At 45.4% G+C, this 19,682-nt stretch overlaps 1 protein-coding gene across 6 annotated transcripts in view; it reads right to left on the bottom strand.

Annotated features, from left to right (window-relative positions):
- LOC115206538 (phosphatidylinositol 4,5-bisphosphate 3-kinase catalytic subunit beta isoform) overlaps positions 1-19,682 on the bottom strand; it is a 79,398-nt gene that overhangs the window by 27,446 nt on the left and 32,270 nt on the right. For 5 of the 6 annotated variants that reach the window (XM_029773645.1, XM_029773647.1, XM_029773644.1 and 2 more), the window contains 3 exons: positions 11,329-11,515; positions 5,777-6,005; positions 1,319-1,557 (listed from right to left, as the gene is read on the bottom strand). In XM_029773645.1, coding sequence (XP_029629505.1) covers positions 1,319-1,557; positions 5,777-6,005; positions 11,329-11,481 — 621 coding nt within the window. In that variant the 5' untranslated portion in view covers positions 11,482-11,515. Of the gene's footprint in view, positions 1-1,318; positions 1,558-5,776; positions 6,006-8,096; positions 8,121-11,328; positions 11,516-19,682 lie in introns of those variants that run through there. The other variant, XM_029773650.1, reaches the window with a different exon arrangement.

Genomic DNA, 19,682 nt, shown 5'->3' with positions numbered 1-19,682 from the left:
TATGGAATGATTTGCCTATCCACGTGAGAGACGCAGACTCGGTCTCGTCCTTTAAGTCCTTACTGAAGACTCATCTCTTCAGTAGATCCTATGATTGAGTGTAGTCTGGCCCAGGGGTGCGAAGGTGAATGGCAAGGCACTGGAGCGACGAACCGCTCGTGCTGTCTCTGCCTGGCCAGCTCCCCTCTCTCCACTGGGATTCTTTGCCTCTGACCCTATTACGGGGGCTGAGTCACTAGCTTACTAGTACTCTTCCATGCCGTCCCTAGGAGGGGTGCGTCACTTGACTGGGTTGAGTCACAGACGTGATATTCCTGTCCGGTTTTGCACCCTGTCGGGCTTGTGCGGTGGAGGAGATCTTTGTGGGCTATACTCAGCCTCGTCTCAGGGTAGTATGTTTGTGGTCTGTTGATATCCCTCTAGTGGTGTGTCCCCGTACCCACCCCTGTCTCAGTCTCCAGTATCTATGATGCAATAGTCTGTGTGCCGGGGGACTAGGGTTAGTCTGTTATATCTGGTGTAATTTTCTTGTCTTATCTGGTGTCCAGAGTGAATTTAAGTGTGCTCTAATTCTCTCTCTCCCCCGGCGGACCGGAGCCCTAGGATCATGCTTCAGCACTACTTGGCCTGATGACTCCTGCTGTCCCTAGTCCACCTGGTCATGCTGCTGCTCCAGTTTCAACTGTTTTGCCTATGGCTAGGGAACCCTGACCTGTTCACCGAACGTGCTGTTTTCAACTCTCTCTCACCTGCTGTCTCGATCTCTGAATGCTCGGCTATGAGAAGCCAACTGACATTTACTCTTGAGGTACTGACCTGTTGCACCCTCTACAACCACTGTGATTATTATTTGACCCTGCTGGTCATCTATGAACGTTTGTTCTTCAAGATGTTCAATCTGGCCTTAAATGGCCATGTACTCTTATAATTTCCACCCGGCACAGCCAGAAGAGGACTGGCCACTCCTCAGAGCCTGGTTCCTCTCTAGGTTTCTTCCTAGGTTCCTGCCTTTCTAGAGTTTTTCCTAGCCACCATGCTTCTACATCTGCATTGCTTGCAGTTTGGGGTTTTAGGCTGGGTTTCTGTATAGCACTGACATCGGCTGATGTAAAAAGGGATTTATAAATACATTTGCTTGATCGATTGATTGAGTGATAACAGCTGAGGGTGTGTAGTATGGTAAATGTGACTACTCGAAGACAGCGACATTCACCCCATTGTTGGGCATATGTTGCTCTCGGAGTGTGTGTGTGTGTGTGTGTGTGTGTGTGTATTTCTGATGGGAAATATTGTGCTCCTAATGTGTACTGTTAGGTACCTGGGACTGGTCGAAGTGCATGGTGACTTTGAGGCTGGCTTCGGCCTGTTTGTCGTTGACACCGTCTGTGACGGGTGTGGCTCCTCCCCCTGGCTCCAGCTGCGGAGAGAAGCAGGCCTGCAGCCACTCGCTCCAGGTCATCAACTGTACCTGCTGCATCTTCTCCTCGCTGATACGGAACATCTTACTGCGGAAGTCCTTCACCTCCTGGTCCTGCAGAGCGTCCAGCTCGTGGAGACCTGTGAATGGTTCACGAAGCTTCATAAGTACTTCATGACAGCTTTATAAGCATTGCATAACAACTTTGCAGGTGATCGGGCGTGCATAACAAGGCCACAAGAGGTTTTACAGCATTTTATACCAAAGATGTATTTTATTGATCGTGTTGCGTTTGTGAACACCTATGAGCAGTCATTAAGCTATATAAGCACGGTGTAAGAGGTTCTAAGAGGCCACACACACACACACACACACACACACACACCATAATGACATGAACACTACAGTGTGTAAAAAAACAGTAAAACCTCTGCATGAGTGGGTCTAACGGTACTGCATTAAAAGGCATTGCCATTCATGTTTAATGCACTCCCTCTGACTGACACATAACCTGGCATGGTAACAAGTAGCAATTCATGTTTATGAGGGATTACAAATGACAATCCAATCTCAACAGTGTTGAACTCTAACCTACTGTTTACACTGAAATACAACTGTCACTGAGTATGAAATCTAGATACTAAATTCATCATATCCACTTGAACAGAGCTCGGTATTTTGGGGCCGTCAAATGCTTTGGATGATAAAAACATGTTGACATTTAAAACCATTAAACATTCATATGACCCTCAGCTCTCAGAGGATGCCTCTGTTCTGCATTATTAGCTTGTGTGTGCCTGTGTAAGCGGCTGGCCAGAACTCCCTCAGTGTGTGTGTGTGTGTGTGTGTGTGTGTGTGTGTGTGGCTAGCCAGCGCCTGAGAGCTATTTTGAGTACCGCTTACTGACAAAAGCCTTTTACAGATCACATCTGACAAAAGCCTTTTACAGATCACATCTGACAAAAGCCTTTAACAGATCACATCTGACAAAAGCCTTTTACAGATCACATCTGACAAAAGCCTTTTACAGATCACATCTGACAAAAGCCTTTTACAGATCACATCTGACAAAAGCCTTTTACAGATCACATCTGACAAAAGCCTTTTACAGATCACATCTGACAAAAGCCAGAGCCAAGAGGGAGAACATCAACATGGGATGAGTCTCCTTCAATTACTATCGCTGATTCCCTCTCTGAACAGGCCTGATTGGCCAGCAGCCTAGGGGACCTCCATAGACCCTTACCATCTATGTCCCCACACACCCTCAGGCCAACACGACTGTGTGTGTGTGTGTGTGTGTGTGTGTGTGTGTGTGTGTAATAGCAGTGCGCGGGTCAGCTGTTTGTTCACCCACACCCGCAATTGCTAATAACCCATCCGCAACCGCCGGACTATGTGAACTAAATAAACCCTTGCTCAACAGAGTAATGTAATAGATAGATAGCATGAATGCTTCAATCTAGTTGACGTCGGTAAAATTCTCTGTCATCATTGGCGGAGCAAAGACATTTAGGGGCTGGGGAGGAAATACGCAGCAACAAAAATATTATCTGTGCAAAAATGTCCAAATAACATTAATTTGACTGGTTGTAAAGAGAAAGAAAGCTGTGAAAACGACCCAATGTGTTTCTGACAAGATTTCAGTTCGACTTGGATGCATATTTTATGTGGATGAAATATCAGCTTTTATGATGAAGACATATCATCTGTAGAGGTGCTAACTGAGCATTGCATTCCCTCAAGATGCAGAAAGAAAAATCACATTTCTCGACTCCTGTAAAAATGTTGCCTACATTTGGTTTATCATTTTACTGCAAGAAATGCTTAATTCTACAGTCAGTGTCCAGATGTCATTTTCCATTTAACCCATCTGAACAGTAGGCTACTGTTCTCTTGACGTGCCATAGGCCTATTTGAAGTCTCTGTCTAATTACTGTCAAATTTGTATAACACCTCACAATCACCACACAGCCGTACTGCTATCATCTCTTACCACTTTACCAACTAGTTCCTAAAAATTACTTTTCTGGCCTTCCCATCTCTTTATTTTCAACTCTTTCGGCAGCTTTTGTCTTATTGAATTAAACTTCGACAATGTTCTTTTTCCAAAATCAAACTGTCACATGCGCCGAATACAACAAGTATAGACTTTACTGTGAAATGCTTAATTACAAGCCCTTAGCCAACAATGCAGTTCAAGAAGAACATATTTTGCTTCTGTATTGATGTTAACCATCTCTGCCGGTTCCTAAAGCATTATTTGGCGATTGGCCGTGTAGGCTATTTGGTACATGTGCATTTAAGCCCTAAAGCTTAGGCTCATGATAGCCTAACATAATGAAATAAAAATGTCAATATAGCAGATAGATATACAATTGTTTTTACAGATTGAATAAAGAGAAACAACCCGTACGCCACCCAATATTTAATGACCCTAAACCCGTCCGCCCTGGATAGAACCGCAGGGAACGCGGTTAACCTGTTTGGGATAGGGGGCAGTATTTTCACGGCAGGATAAAAAACGTACCCGATTTAATCTGGTTATTACTCTTGCCCAGAAACTAGAATATGCATATAATTAGTAGATTTGGATAGAAAACACCCTAAAGTTTCTAAAATTGTTTGAATGTTGTCTGTGAGTATAACAGAACTCATATGGCAGGCCAAAACCTGAGAAGATTCTATATGGGAAGTGCCCTGTCTGACCATTTCTTGGCCTTCTGTAGCCTCTTTATCGAAAATACAGGATCTCTGCTGTAACATGACATTTTCTAATGCTTTCATTGGCTCTCAGAAGGCGCCAGAACGTTGAATGATAACTCTGCATTCTCTGGGAGAAAAACAGTAGGGGTTTTGGAGAGTGGTACTTCTGAGAACAATGGCACTGGTGCGCGCGTGCATGTGACGACTCCATTTTCTTCTTTCAGTGTTTCAACGGATACGTCTCCCGGTCGGAATATTAGCACTATTTTACGAGAAAAATCGCATAAAAATAGATTTTAAACAGCGTTTGACATGCTTCGAAGTACGGTAATGGAATATTTTGAATTTTTGTCACGAAACGCGCCGGCGCGTCACCCTTCGGATAGTGATTTGAACGCACGAACAAAACGGAGCTATTTGGATATAACTATGGATTATTTGGAACCAAAACAACATTTCTTATTGAAGTAGAAGTCCTGGGAGTGCATTCTGACGAGGAACAGCAAAGGTAATCCAATTTTTCTTATAGTAAATCTGAGTTTGAGTGCCAAACTTGGTGGGTGTCAAAATAGCTAGCCATTATGGCCGGGCTATCTACTCAGAATATTGCAAATGTGCTTTCACCGAAAAGCTATTTTAAAATCGGACACCGCGATTGCATAAAGGAGTTCTGTATGTATAATTCTTAAAATAATTGTTATGTTTTTTGTCAACGTTTATCGTGAGTAATTTAGTAAATTCACCGGAAGTTTTTCGGTGGGTATGCTAGTTCGGAACAAAACATGCTAATGTAAAAAGCTGTTTAAAGATATAAATATGAACTTGATTGAACAAAACATGCATGTATTGTATAACATAATGTCCTAGGAGTGTCATCTGATGAAGATCAAAGGTTAGTGCTGCATTTAGCTGTGGTTTTGGTGACATATATGCTAGCTTGAAAAATGGGTGTCTGATTATTTCTGGCTGGGTACACTCCTGACATAATCTAATGTTTTGCTTTCGTTGTAAAGCCTTTTTGAAATCGGACAATGTAGTTAGATAAAGGAGAGTCTTATCTTTAAAATGGTGTAAAATAGTCATATGTTTGAAAAATTGAAGTTTTTACATTTTTGAGGTATTTGTAATTCGCGCCACTCTATACCATTGGATATTGGTGAGGCATTCCGCTAGTGGAACATCTGGCCCTAACAGGTTAATGAGTAAAACCGCACATCACTAGTGTGTAAGCGTGCATGCATATATGTATGCAATAATATTTATTATTGTGTGTATCAACGCAATAGACTGACCGTTCCACCCAGGGACTTTATCTTCCCTACCATTACAGTGGTGGTCTGGCTTGTTACCACCACTCTGCACAGCGCCTTAGTACCATCACAGATAATACTGAGTGACGGACGATGTAACAGACATCAGGAGCCTGTCTATTCTAACCGGATTGTTTTGCATCCGACGGGCCTGACTTCAGCTGATATTGGGATGATGACATGAAACATCTGAAAAGACGGCTCACGTCTGACAGCCAAGGCAAAGATACTGGAGATTAACCGGTGGTGGTGGAGATCACTGTCTAGCAGCATCCCTACTCTGCAAGTCAATCATCAGTGTGGGGGTCTACAAAGACACAGAGACAGAGAGAAAAGGTGTCACCTTTTCCGATGAGCACGCCGATCTTGGAGTCGAGTAGGCGTTCGGCGCGGCCACAGTTACGTGTAACCAGTTTGAGCATGGGCCAGAAGGGCCTGACGTCACAGAGGCGCCTGGTCTCATCCTCCAGCTCCTCGTGTACCGCTGCCTGGTTCACACACTCAAACATGTGGCCCTCCATCTCCCCCAGAGAAGGGAACAGGGGGTATGACTGGGCCTGCTTCCATAGGAGCTATGAGGAAGGAGGAGGAAGAAGAGGGGGATAACAGAGTTATTACAGAAACTATGGCAAGACAAGTTGACACAATCTACCTGTATGATCACAGGCGACACAGAGACAGGCTCAGCCTCTACAATACAGGATCTACAAGTGGAACCTCAATTATTAGCCAATAGCATCATGACTCGCATCACAATAACACAGAGTCTAAAGCCAACAGTAGTTCTAAGAATCAGCATAATTGAAATGTTAACAACCAATGAATGAACAACAACCATATGATGACAGGGGAATACAAACATGACACAGGTCCTGTATAAACCAATCAGGACATGAATCATGCTTCCACAAACCAATCAGGACATGAATCATGTCCCGTTGCGCAGTCACAGGGTGTTTGTGTGTTTGAGCCAAAAGGTCACTAAGAAGATAAACGCGGGGACAGAGTATTAGTCAAGGAGTCATGTCACCTCCCTTCAGACAAACAAGTTAAAACCCTTGCCACAACATTCGTCTGTCATAACCAACTTCCTGATCATAACATCAGACCAAGTCCCCGCAAAGTATAGACCTATAGAGGCTAAAACAAAAACACTGCCGGTTTTCAGCTTTTACCACATCCTAGATTGAATTACTGTTTACTATTTGGCTGTACTACGTTCACATGACAAATAATTGCTGTTACCTAACAAATCTGTTGTTATTATCCATTGTGTGACATGTAATTATCTGTCACATTTAACCACCATGCTATTTGTAGCCATCCAGAGACCACATGACCACTACTGTTACCTAAAATGACACTCCCTCTTAGAAGTCAGCACCTTGAAGCAACAGAATAACAGCCTCCCCTAAGAGACATTTTATTAAAACTTCACCATTTCGTTCAACAGTATCTTTTCAATATTTTTGTCTTACATTCAGTTTATTTTTTATTTCATACACATTGGATGGATATGCAAGGTAACAATGTATTTTTTCCCTAAAACAAAACTTATTGAGTACAAGTCACAACGGTTCCTGTGCTGTTGGCTAGTCGAGGACGAATATTAGGCCACATTTCCTTACATTGGAATAAAAGTGAAAGATTAGGCATTCTAATGGCAGCTGAGCGTTACAGTTTGGGTCAGTTACAGTGGTCAGGTATTCTGCCACTGCATACTCTCTGTTTAGGGCCAAATAGCATTCTAGTTTGCTCTGTTTTTTTGTTAATTACTTTACACATTGGAAATAATTATATTTTTGTTTTCTCATGATTGGGTGAAGTCTAATTGTGTTGCTGTCCTGGGGCTCTGTGGGGTGTGTTTGTGAACAGAGCCCCAGGACCAGCTTGCTTAGGGGACTCTTCTCCAGGATCATCTCTCTGTAGGTGATGGCTTTGTAATGGAAGCTTTAGGAATTACATTTACATTTAAGTCATTTAGCAGACGCTCTTATCCAGAGCGACTTACAAATTGGTGCATTCACCTTATGATATCCAGTGGAACAACCACTTTACAATAGTGCATCTAAATCTTTTAAGGGGGGGGGGGGTTAGAAGGATTACTTTATCCTATCCCAGGTATTCCTTAAAGAGGTGGGGTTTCAGGTGTCTCCAGAAGGTGGTGATTGACTCCGCTGTCCTGGCGTCCTGAGGGAGCTTGTTCCACCATTGGGGTGCCAGAGCAGCGAACAGTTTGGACCGGGCTGAGCGGGAACCGTGCTTCCTCAGAGGTAAGGCGGCCAGCAGGCCAGAGGTGGATGAACACAGTGCCCTTGTTTGGGTGTAGGGCCTGATCAGAGCCTGAAGGTATGGAGGTGCCGTTCCCCTCACAGCTCCGTAGGCAAGCACCATGGTCTTGTAGCGGATGCGAGCTTCAACTGGAAGCCAGTGGAGAGAGAGGAGGAGCGGGGTGACGTGAGAGAACTTGGGAAGGTTGAAGACCAGACGGGCTGCGGCGTTCTGGATGAGTTGTAGGGGTTTAATGGCACAGGCAGGGAGCCCAGCCAACAGCGAGTTGCAGTAATCCAGACGGGAGATGACAAGTGCCTGGATTAGGACCTGCGTCGCTTCCTGTGTGAGGCAGGGTCGTACTCTGCGAATGTTGTAGAGCATGAACCTACAGGATCGGGTCACCGCCTTGATGTTAGTGGAGAACGACAGGGTGTTGTCCAGGATCACGCCAAGGTTCTTAGCACTCTGGGAGGAGGACACAAGGGAGAAGTCAACCGTGATGGCGAGATCATGGAACGGGCAGTCCTTCCCCGGGAGGAAGAGCAGCTCCGTCTTGCCGAGGTTCAGCTTGAGGTGGTGATCCGTCATCCACACTGATCTGTCTGCCAGACATGCAGAGATGCGATTCGCCGCCTGGTTATCAGAAGGGGGAAAGGAGAAGATTAATTGTGTGTCGTCTGCATAGCAATGATAGGAGAGACCATGTGAGGATATGACAGAGCCAAGTGACTTGGTGTATAGCGAGAATAGGAGAGGGCCTAGAACAGAGCCCTGGGGGACACCAGTGGTGAGAGCGCGTGGTGCGGAGACAGATTCTCGCCACGCCACCTGGTAGGAGCGACCTGTCAGGTAGGACGCAATCCAAGCGTGGGCCGCGCCGGAGATACCCAACTCGGAGAGGGTGGAGAGGAGGATCTGATGGTTCACAGTATCAAAGGCAGCAGATGGGTCTAGAAGGATGAGAGCAGAGGAGAGAGAGTTAGCTTTAGCAGTGCTGAGAGCCTCCGTGACACAGAGAAGAGCAGTCTCAGTTGAATGCCCAGTCTTGAAACCTGACTGATTAGGATCAAGAAGGTCATTCTGAGAGAGATAGCAGGAGAGCTGGCCAAGGACGGCACGTTCAAGAGTTTGAGAGAAAAGAAAGAAGGGATACTGGTCTGTAGTTGTTGACATGGGAGGGATCGTGTGTAGGTTTTTTCAGAAGGGGTGCAACTCTCGCTCTCTTGAAGACGGAAGGGACGTAGCCAGCGGTCAAGGATGAGTTGATGAGTGAGGTGAGGTAGGGGAGAAGGTCTCCGGAAATGGTCTGGAGAAGAGAGGAGGGGATAGGGTCAAGTGGGCAGGTTGTTGGGCGGCCGGCCGTCACAAGTCGCAAGATTTCATCTGGAGAGAGAGGGGAGAAAGAGGTCAAAGCACAGGGTAGGGCAGTGTGAGCAGGACCAGCGGTGTCGTTTGACTTCCTTTCATCACTTCCTTTTAGATGGTAGTAGAATTTAAACAGCTCTTTTCTGGATTTTGATAATTAGCGGGTATCTGCATGCTTTATTTGGTGTTTTGTGTTGTACACGGAGGATATTTTATCAAAATTCTGCATGCAGTCTCAATTTGGTGTTTGTCCCATTTTGTGAATTCTTGGTTGGTGAGTGGACCCCAGACCTCACAACCATAAAGGGCAATGGGTTCTATAACTGATCCAAGTATTTTAAGACAGATCCTAATCGGTATGTCAAATTTTATGATCCTTTTGATGGCATAGAAGGCCCTTCTTGCCTTGTCTCTCAGATCATTCACAGCTTAGTGGAAGTTACCTGTAGCGCTGATGTTTAGGCCAAGGTATGCATCGTTTTTTGTGTATTTGTATTTGTGGTCCTGGCAATTGGACCTTTTTTGGAACACCATTATTTTTGTCTTACTGAGATGTACAGTCAGGGCCCATGTCTGGCAGAATATCTAGGTGCTGCTGTAGGCCCTCCTTGGTTGGGGACAGAAGCACCAGATCATCAGTTAACAATAGACATTTGACACCTCCCCTTCTCGCATTCTGCAGTCACACAGATGCTTTTTCATTTCTTTGAGCTTTCCTCCATATCTCCTCTTCACTGGCTCCAGGGAATAGATTTCCACCGAACAAGCCCTCAGTAGCCCTCTCTGAGCCTAACTCAACAACAGGTAGCCAGACTGTAGCTTAACGGCTAGCCTACCTACCAGGATATAACTGATAAGACTGCACAACTGTCTGCACAACTGTCTGCACAACTGTCTGCACAACTGTCTGCACAACTGTCTGCACAACTGTCTGCACAACTGTCTGCACAACTGTCTGCACAACTGTCTGCACAACTGCAAAAAAAAGATGTTAGCCACGTTTTCTGGACATACGAAAAGCAGAGAGACAAAAACACTTCTGAGAATTGGAGTGTTAGGTTACTCCTCATTAGGAACACTGGAGCCAGGGGTGATCCAGAGAAACAGAACACTGGAGCCAGGGGTGATCCAGAGAAACAGAACACTGGAGCCAGGGATGATCCAGAGAAAGACATTACACACATTGTTCACTCACAGAACAAACGTTTGAACAACTCCAGGTGCTATTCAACTAAGCCCATCTGAAGAAAACATGCTGCGTCTCTGTGCGCGCGTGTGGGTCTCGCTGTGCGCGCGTGTGGGTCTCGCTGTGCGCGTCTGACTGGAGGAAACACCAGCAGGGAGAGGGGCCAGCAGGGAGAGGGGCCAGCAGGGAGAGGGGCCAGCAGGGAGAGGGATCTCACCAAAGGGTTAAAAAAAAAAAAATCCTCCAAAGTATTTACACTTTAAACTAAAATCATTAAAAAAAAACATTAATTGTGACCGAAATATGACACCTTAAATGACGGTAAAGACTACAGTGCATTGTTACATTGCTGACCTTTGGCCTCCATCTCACCCCACCTCTACCCACTAGCCGGGTCACGCATGATGTCATAGCATTATTTGCATGCAGTGAGTGCAGCTCAGAGACAAACAAACCGCGCCAGCCGCCAGCTGTGAAATAACACCCATTAGACAGCGTCTGTCTGGACTGGAGAGGAGACGGCAGTCTACAGCAGTCTACAGCTTGTTTTAGTTGTTATGGCGGCCTTTATACAATGGCTCAGAACCAGAACTTCAGCCAGGCAGCACATTCATTAAAACAATCCTAACCAATCTGCGTTAAACTAATGAATGTTGTAAACAAATGTGTTGCTTGTGGATTGATTCTAATGGAAGAGAGGAAACAGTCTAAGGTTGAAGATTCTGTAGAGCTGGGTAGGCAATGTGGATAGAAATCCATCGCATTAGAATTGTACTGAATTCTCATGAGAAAAACATCTTGATGCACAGTAGGCCTTTTCTAGGCTATACTTTCCAATGCTGCTCTAAATGGCAACTGCACTGATTTGACTGCTGTCTGAAATGATTCAACCTTAGGATATAGACACTCCTGTTAACTACAGACAGCCCAGCAAAAATACCTACAAGCATCATAAAATTCAACTTCACACACCACCAACCCAAATTCCACTGACACACACGACAAACACATACCTACTCCCCCAAAACACATACCTACTCTCTCCTACCCCCTGTCCCCCTCTCTCCTACCAGTTTGATGTGTTGTATGGTGGCCTCTCTGGGGACGTCCATCTGAATGTAGATGCCGGTGGGTAGCAGGAAGTCCACAGTGACCAGGTCCTCTCCAGACAGCTGGGAGTGGGCTGCCCACAAGTCCATGAGGTTTGTCATGGCGGGAGGCATCGCAGGGACCAACACCCAGCTCAACCATAAGGACCTGGGATGAGGAAAGAGGACTGTTAGGGGGAGTAACCATGAACTGCTGAAGAACCACACAACCGCATGGTGCACAACTCAGACTTCTTCCAATTCCTATTGTCCTATTGAGATGCAGGCATCGTCTGATGCCCTTTACTAATGACTAAAGGTTGGATGGTGTCTGGCTGAGGAGACTGTAATACTCCATCTTCACCCCCAGGGGGAGCCCTATATAACACTAACAGACTGGCCACGGTTGGGTGAGCGCCAGCCCTCAGAGGAATGCCCACTAAGCAAACACAGGAACAAAAGGTCACCAACCTTTCTCCTCACCCATGACAACATGCTCTGGTTCCCCCCCTCGCCTGGACCTCAGGCCGTTGCCAAGGCAATTATCAAGTAAACGGGGAGTCAAGGTAAATTTAGCTGCCATTTCTCAAATCCTCCTGTGAGTGTGCAATGACGGATGTTAGTGTGGGACTAGAGTTGCCAGGTTTTCAAAATTCCCTTCTAAAATGTAACGGATGTGATGTTTCTGGTTTTAGGGGGTGGTTCAAGTACCACCGCCCCAACACACACACACACAACAGTAAGTGCTTCAGCAGCTTTGGTAAAGAACCACATGCTGCCCAGTTTCCATTCTGGCTCAGTGTTTCACCACAATAGACCATCCACACTCACAGTTGCCTTTCTGTAATGACCTATTCCTAAAGAGCTTGTGTTTAAGTGCTCCAGCAGACCACAGTTCAATCTACATTTTGGCTCAATAACACTTGGCCAGTAAATCAAGCAGCAGCCCCATTGTCTGTAATGGTGTTAAGTGCTTGGGTCCATTTCGGCTCTGCAGCGAGTACAGGATCATGCCCATTTGGAGCCACCATCTTGGCCACTTAATATGATCAGCTATGCAGATACAACTGTTCTTTGGACTGCCATTCAACACTCTGAACTAGAACTGAGCCATTCTTTCAGAGAGACAATTACTGAGCCACCAAGACAGGGCTAAGTAAACACACACACCGTCCCATTGGTAAGTTATGGAACTAAGCACTGGAGCTGGGACGATAAACCAAAAATGATCTACAGCAACCATATCGATCACTTATCGCAGGCATTTTGCTGATGTCGTTCATTATGATAAGTAGCCTATACTAGAGAAATGTGTAGTTTCAAATGAAATAAGTTTTCTAATATGGGGGCTTGTTAATAGGACAATTGATGGTGGCACAACCATCACACTAGTAGTAGTAGTTTAAAGGCCCAGTGCAGTCAAAAACGTGATTTTACTGTGGTTTATATATACAGTACCAGTCAAAAACGTGATTTTACTGTGGTTTATATATACAGTACCAGTCAAAAACGTGATTTTACTGTGGTTTATATATACAGTGCCATGATGGTGGTACAACCATCACACTAGTAGTAGTTTAAAGGTATTGTTCTACTTGTCGTTATCTCATCAATTCAGTGTCACATGGGTTTTTGTCCATATCTCCCAACTCTACTAAGCACCTCGTCAAAATGTGCAGTTGAACGCCTGTCTCAGACAAACAATGCAGGAAGCCAGAGGGTGACGTCATGGAGGAGCCCAGTTACACACATGAAAGGAAACGTGACACCACAGTGCGACTGTCTGACGCAGTCACAACTAACATGAGGAAACACACACTGGACATCAGTAGACTGGCAGCAATTGCAATGGGTGTGCTGTACAACGACATACTATGGCATGGATGTGTCTGCTCCTGCCACACACACACACACACACACACACACACACACACACACTTCAGGTGAGCAGGGTTACCAGGTGCATGATGGAAGCCAGCCAGAGGTCTGATTCTGGGTCAGGTTTCACAGGGAGAGGGAGCTGGTGTGAGAACAGAGGACAGCCCTGGGGCGAGGCGGGAGGGGCTGGTGTGAGAACAGAAGACAGGCCTGGGGGTAGAGGGGAGAGGGGAGGGGCTGGTGTGAGAATAGAGGACAGGCCTGGGGGGGACTAGAACCTCACATATCCACATGATCGCTGAGATCTTGGTTGAAAACAGCAGAGGTGTATTCGGAGGGCGAGTTTGTTAGGATGATATCTATGAGGGTGCCCGTGTTTACGGATTTGGGGTTGTACCTGGTAGGTTCATTGATAATTAGTGTGAGATTGAGGGCATCAAGCTCAGATTGTCGGATGGCCGGGGTGTTAAGCATGTCCCAGTTTAGGTCACCTAGCAGCACGGGCTCAGAAGATAGATGGGGGGGGGGGGGGGGGGCAATCAATTCACATATGGTGTCCAGGGCACAGCTGGGGGCAGAGGGTGGTCTATAGCAAGCGGCAATGATGAGAGACTTGTTTCTGGAAAGGTTAATTTTTGGAAGTAGAAGCTCAAATTGTTTTGGTACAGACCTGGATAGTAAGATAGAACTCTGCAGGCTCTCTCTGCAGTAGATTGCAACACCGCCCCCTTTGGCAGTTCTATCTTGGCGGAAAATGTTATAGTTAGGCATGGACATTTCAGGGTTTTTGGTGGTTTTCCTAAGCCAGGATTCAGACACGGCTAAGACATCCGGGTTGGCAGAATGTGCTAAAGCAGTGAATAATGCAAACTTAGGGAGTGGGCTTCTAATGTTAACACGTAAAAGCCTTGGTTTCATGCTGGTTACCTGGGGAATAGGAGTGGAGCTAGGCACTGCAGGGCCTGGATTAACCTCTACATCACCAGAGGAACAGAGGAGTAGGATAAGGGTACGGCTAAAGGCTAAGAACTGTCCGTCTAGCACGTTCGGAACAGAGTAAACGGAGCAGGTTTCTGGGCACGATAACATAGATTCAAGGCATAATGTACAGACAAAGGTATGGTAGGAAGAGAGTACATTGGAGTTAAACCTAGGCATTGCGTAATGATGAGAGAGATAGTCTCGAGACGTTTAAACCAGGTGATGTCATCGCATATGTGGGAGGTGGAACAACATGGTTGGTTAAGGCATATTGAGCAGGGCTAGAGGCTCTACAGTGAAATAAGACAGTAATGGACAAGGCATATTGATATTAGGGAGAGGCATGCGTAGCCAAGTGAACATATGGGTCCATTGAGTGGTTGGGCTGGCTGGGGACACGGCAATTCAGACAGTTAGCAGGCCGGGGCTAGCAAGCTAGCAGTTAGCAGGCCGGGGCTAGCAAGCTAGCAGTTTGCAGGCCGGGGCTAGCAAGCTAGCAGTTAGCAGGCCGCGGCTAGCAAGCTAGCAGTTAGCAGGCCGCGGCTAGCAAGCTAGCATAAGGGCCTTAGAGAGACATCACGGTGGGGGAAAAGTCTGTTTTTGCCTCCTCGTGCGGTGACGTCGATAGACCAGTCGTGGAATTAGTAGGGTTCCAAGTAGCAGAGGGGTCCAAGTCCAATTGGCAAAATGGGTATAGCTGATCCATCAGCCATTTTCTTGGACTGCTAACAGTCCAATATGTTCTAGATAGCTAGCAGGCCGCGGTTAGCAGAATGGGCCTTCAGGGGACCTCGCCCTGAGGGGCCTGTTGGGATCCTCAGGCAGATTATGTCGGTATTCCAGTCGTGAAGGATCGGCGGGGTTCCGTGCCCCGTACCGGCAGTAGAAGGGGTCCGGATATTGTAGCCGAGGAGTGGGCTTCAGGAGTAGCCCAGGAGCCCTAGCCGGGAGATGGGTCTAGCATGGGCTGGCTCCAGGCTAGTTGGTGCTTGCTCCGGGACGGAAACGTTAGCCAGGAGTAGTCAACCCGGGTTGCGGTTAGCTAGCTGCCATGATCCAGATGAAAAGTTTCAGAGTTTGCGGTAAGAATCCGGGGATATGGAGAGAAAAATAGGTCCGGTATGCTAGGGTTTGAAACGCATTGAGGTATTCCGGTTCGGAGGTAGATAGAAATACTTTAGAAAAAAAACAGATCCACAGCACATTGGGTGAGGCGGGTTGCAGGAGAGTATTTAGAAGTTGAGGTTTAGGAAAAATATTAAAAAAGAATGCGAAAAAGATATATACATGGGACGAGACAAGACGTCTGACTGCTACGCCATCTTGGAAAGATTTTTTTTTTTTCAGTTTTAAAGCTACATTTCTTGAAATTCCACTAGCAGTCCTAAGTGTCCACTTATACCTGGAGCCAGCCCAGTGTGCATGTGCGTATTTCTGTAAGAAATTAAAACACTGGGGACTGAATCCAATACGTGTGATACATGTGTCACGAACATAGCTAAATGAACATATAGCTGAAATCGGAAGTTTACATACACCTTAGCCAAATACATTTAAACTCAGTTTTCACAATTCCTGACATTTAATCCAAGTAAAAAGTCCCTGTCTTAGGTCAGTTAGGATCACCACTTTATTTTAAGAATGTGAAATGTCAGAATAATAGTAGAGAAAATGATTTATTTCAGCTTTTATTTCTTTCATCACATTCCCAGAGGGTCAGAAGTAAAACCATACACTCAATTATTATTTGGTAGCATTGCCTTTAAATTGTTTAACTTGGGTCAAACGTTTCGGGTAGCCTTCCACAATAAGTTGGGTGAATTTTGGCCCATTCCTCCTGACAGAGCTGGAGTAACTGAGTCAGGTTTGTAGGCCTCCTTGCTCACACACGCTTTTTCAGTTCTGCCCACACATTTTCTATGGGATTGAGGTCAGGGCTTTGTGCTGGCCCCTCCAATACCTTGACTTTGTTGTCCTTAAGCCATTTTGCCACAACTTTGGAAGTATGCTTGGGGTCATTGTCCATTTGGAAGACCCATTTGTGACCAAGCTTTAACTTCCTGACTGATGTCTTGAGATGTTGCTTCAATATATCCACAATTTTCTTCATGATGTCATCTATTTTGTGAAGTGCACCAGTCCCTCCTGCAGCAAAGCACCCCCAGAACTTGATGCCGTTTCCCCCGTGCTTCACGGTTGGGATGGTGTTCTCCGGCTAGCAAGGCTTGCAAGCCTCCCCCTTTTTCCTCCAAACACAATGGTCATTATGGCCAAATAGTTATATTTTTGTTTCATCAGACCAGAGGACATTTCCCCAAAAAGTACAATCTTTGTCCCCATGTGCAGTTGCAAACAGACTGGCTTTTTTTATGGCGGTTTTGGAGTAGTGGCTTCTTCCTTGCCGAGTGGCCTTTCAAGTTATGTGGATATACATACTTGTACCTGTTTTCTCCAGCATCTTCACATAGTCCTTTGCTGTTGTTCTGGGATTGATTTGCACTTTTCGCACCAAAGTACGTTAATCTCTAGGAGACAGAACGCGTCTCCTTCCTGAGCGGTGTGACAGCTGTGTGGTCCCATGGTGTTTATACTTGCGTACTATTGTTTGTATATATGAACATGGTACCTTCAGGCGTTTGGAAATTGCTCCCAAGGATGAACCAGACTTGTGGACTACAATTGTTTTCTGAGGTCTTGGCTGATTTATTTAGATTTTCCCATGATGTCAAGCAAAGAGGCACTGAGTTTGAAGGTAGGCCTTGAAATACATCTACAGGTACACCTCCAATTGACTCAAATTATGTAAATTAGCCTATCAGATGCTTCTACAGCCATGACAACATTTTCTGGAATTTTCCAAGCTGTTTAACCTCTCTTGGGTAGGGGGCAGTATTTTCACGGCTGGATGAAAAACATACCCAAATTAAACTGCCTACTACTCGGGCCCAGAAACTAGAATATGCAAATTATTAGTAGATTTGGATAGAAAGCACTCTGAAGTTTCTAAAACTGTTTGAATGATGTCTGTGCATATAACAGAACTCATATGGCAGGCAAAAACCTGAGAAAAATCCAACCAGGAAGTTGAAAATCTGAGGCTGTAGTTTTTTTTAATTAATTCCCTTTCCAAACTACAGTGACTTAGGGGTCATTTTGCACTTCCTAAGGCTTCCACTAGATGCCAACAGTCTTTAGAAAGTTGTTTGAGGCTTCTATGGTGAAGTTTGAGGGAATAACAGCCGGTTCAAGCAGTGGACTGTCTGAGGTCATGTAGTTACTTCATGCGCATTCACGCATGGCTAGCATTTATTTTATTTTTTTTCTTCTGTAATGAATACGCTATTGTCCAGTTGGAATATTATCTATTATTTATGTTAAAAACACCCTAAGGATTGATTGTAAACATCGTTTGACATGTTTCTACAAACGATCATGGAACTTTTGAGCTTTTCGTCTATTGATTTGCGCTCCCGCATCGTGCCTTTGGAATAGTGTTCTGGACGCGCCAACAAAACTGAGGTATTTGGACATAAATGGACTTTATCGAACAAATTAACATTTCTTGTGGAAGTCCTGTGAATGCATTCCGCCGAGGATCAGCAAAGGTAAGGAAAGATTTATGACACTAATTTACAGTTTTGTTGATGCCAGAACTTGGTGGGTATCTGTCTAGCTTGCATTGATGGCTGAACTCTGTACTCAGAATATTGAACAATGTGCTTTCTCCGTAAAGTTATTTTGAAATCTGAAAGTGGTTGCATTAAGAAGTAGTATATCTATAATTCTTTAAATAATTGTTATATATTTTGTCAACGTTTATGATGAGTATTTCTGTAAATTAAGGCCCCTGTGACACTTAAAACTATTACAGTAAGTTAAGAAAGAGGATCTACACCCTCCCCCCCCCCGCTCCACTAGAAATACAATACTGGTGTAAATGAGGAAACATTCTCAGTCACACACTCTATACTAGTGCAGCCTGGGTCAGCGTTTCTGCTAGTTGAGGGGGTGTTCAGGAGGGGAAGGGGGCTTAGGGACTGTACTGACCACATCCAGTCACACTGATCCACATCAGCCCACATGTTGCTAAGTCATACCCCTTCCCGCTCTGAACATGTTAACGCCCCTTGTGAGTGGGGAGGTAAATGGCTTGTGTGTGTCTGTGTGGGGGGAAATAGAGTGTGTGTGTTGTCAGAAGGGCGCTGAGTGGGGGGGGAATAGTGTGGTCAGTAGAGTTGTGGTACACAGTGGTAGCACTTGTAGGTGACCAGAACACATTCTGATGTAGCACTGGTATATGTGTAAACTTGTGGTTCTGACTCAGTGAGGCCTGACCTAACAGGTGTGCTAGGAGTGTGTGTGTGTACGTGAGGTGTGTGTATGAGGGTTGTGAAAGGTGTGTGTGTGTGAAAGTCCCACCCTCACTACTGCTCAAACATGACAGAAAATGTAGAAATCACTAGACGGTCCTACTTGTGGATTTAGTGTGGCTTTGGACTTCAGACAGGATATAACAACAACAGGAAATGATAGAAAAAAAACTGAAGAGGATAAATATCCTTTACTGTAGTTCACATGTAGGCCTACTGTAGCTAAATTAGTGGTCAACAATCAAATGGACACAGTAGGCCTACTATAGTGGATGGTATTGAGGATGTGTACTGTATATGGTGGAGATAACATTATTGTGTGTGCAAGGCTTTGATTGTATTTACTCAAAACACACACATTGTGGTTTTCCCTCTGTTCCTGTCTCTGTGGTAAACATCAGTGTCATCTCTTGTATTTGTCCATTTGGGGGGGGAAATGGCCCAGTGTATGTATATATTCTCTCTCCCTCTCCAAGAGTTATGGCCAGGCGGACATCACAAATCATTGTGCCATAAAACTCAAGTATTGTGACATCATAAATCATCCACAGTGATGTCATAAAGTGTTCTTGCGACATCAAAGTATCCATGCCGACTCCATAACATATCCACTGTGACATCATAAAGGCCTGTTCTAAACTCTCCTCCCCCCCACTTATGACTGCAGGGTGACTGTGTGTATAATAGTACTACTGAGATTGGGGATGGAGATGCAGGTTCTGATTGGAAGGGGTAGGGAGTAGAGGGAAACCGTTCCAAAAACACTGCTAAGCGTGTGTGTGTGTGTAATGACAGTTGTGTGATGCAGCATCACTACAGCAGGGAGATTGGTGGTGGATTGTTCCAGTGTGTCATATCCCCTCTGAGACAAGTCTGGCAACCCCCCACCCTCCTTCGTGGTATGTGAACACATACACCTACTCATAAACAAGGACCATTCACCGACGGCTAGGAGATACAGATACAGTAGTGAACGCTCTATCCAGACACACGATACACACGCTCCACAGCCAGACGTGAACGCTCCACAGCCAGACGTGAACGCTCCACAGCCAGACACACACTCCACGCTCCATAGCCAGACGTGAACGCTCCTTAGCCAGACAC

Source organism: Salmo trutta, chromosome 13 (genome assembly GCF_901001165.1).
Source record: "Salmo trutta chromosome 13, fSalTru1.1, whole genome shotgun sequence".
Classification (NCBI taxonomy): domain Eukaryota; kingdom Metazoa; phylum Chordata; class Actinopteri; order Salmoniformes; family Salmonidae; genus Salmo; species Salmo trutta.
Note: the sequence above shows the minus strand (reverse complement) of the source record. Positions and strands in the feature narration are given on the sequence as shown.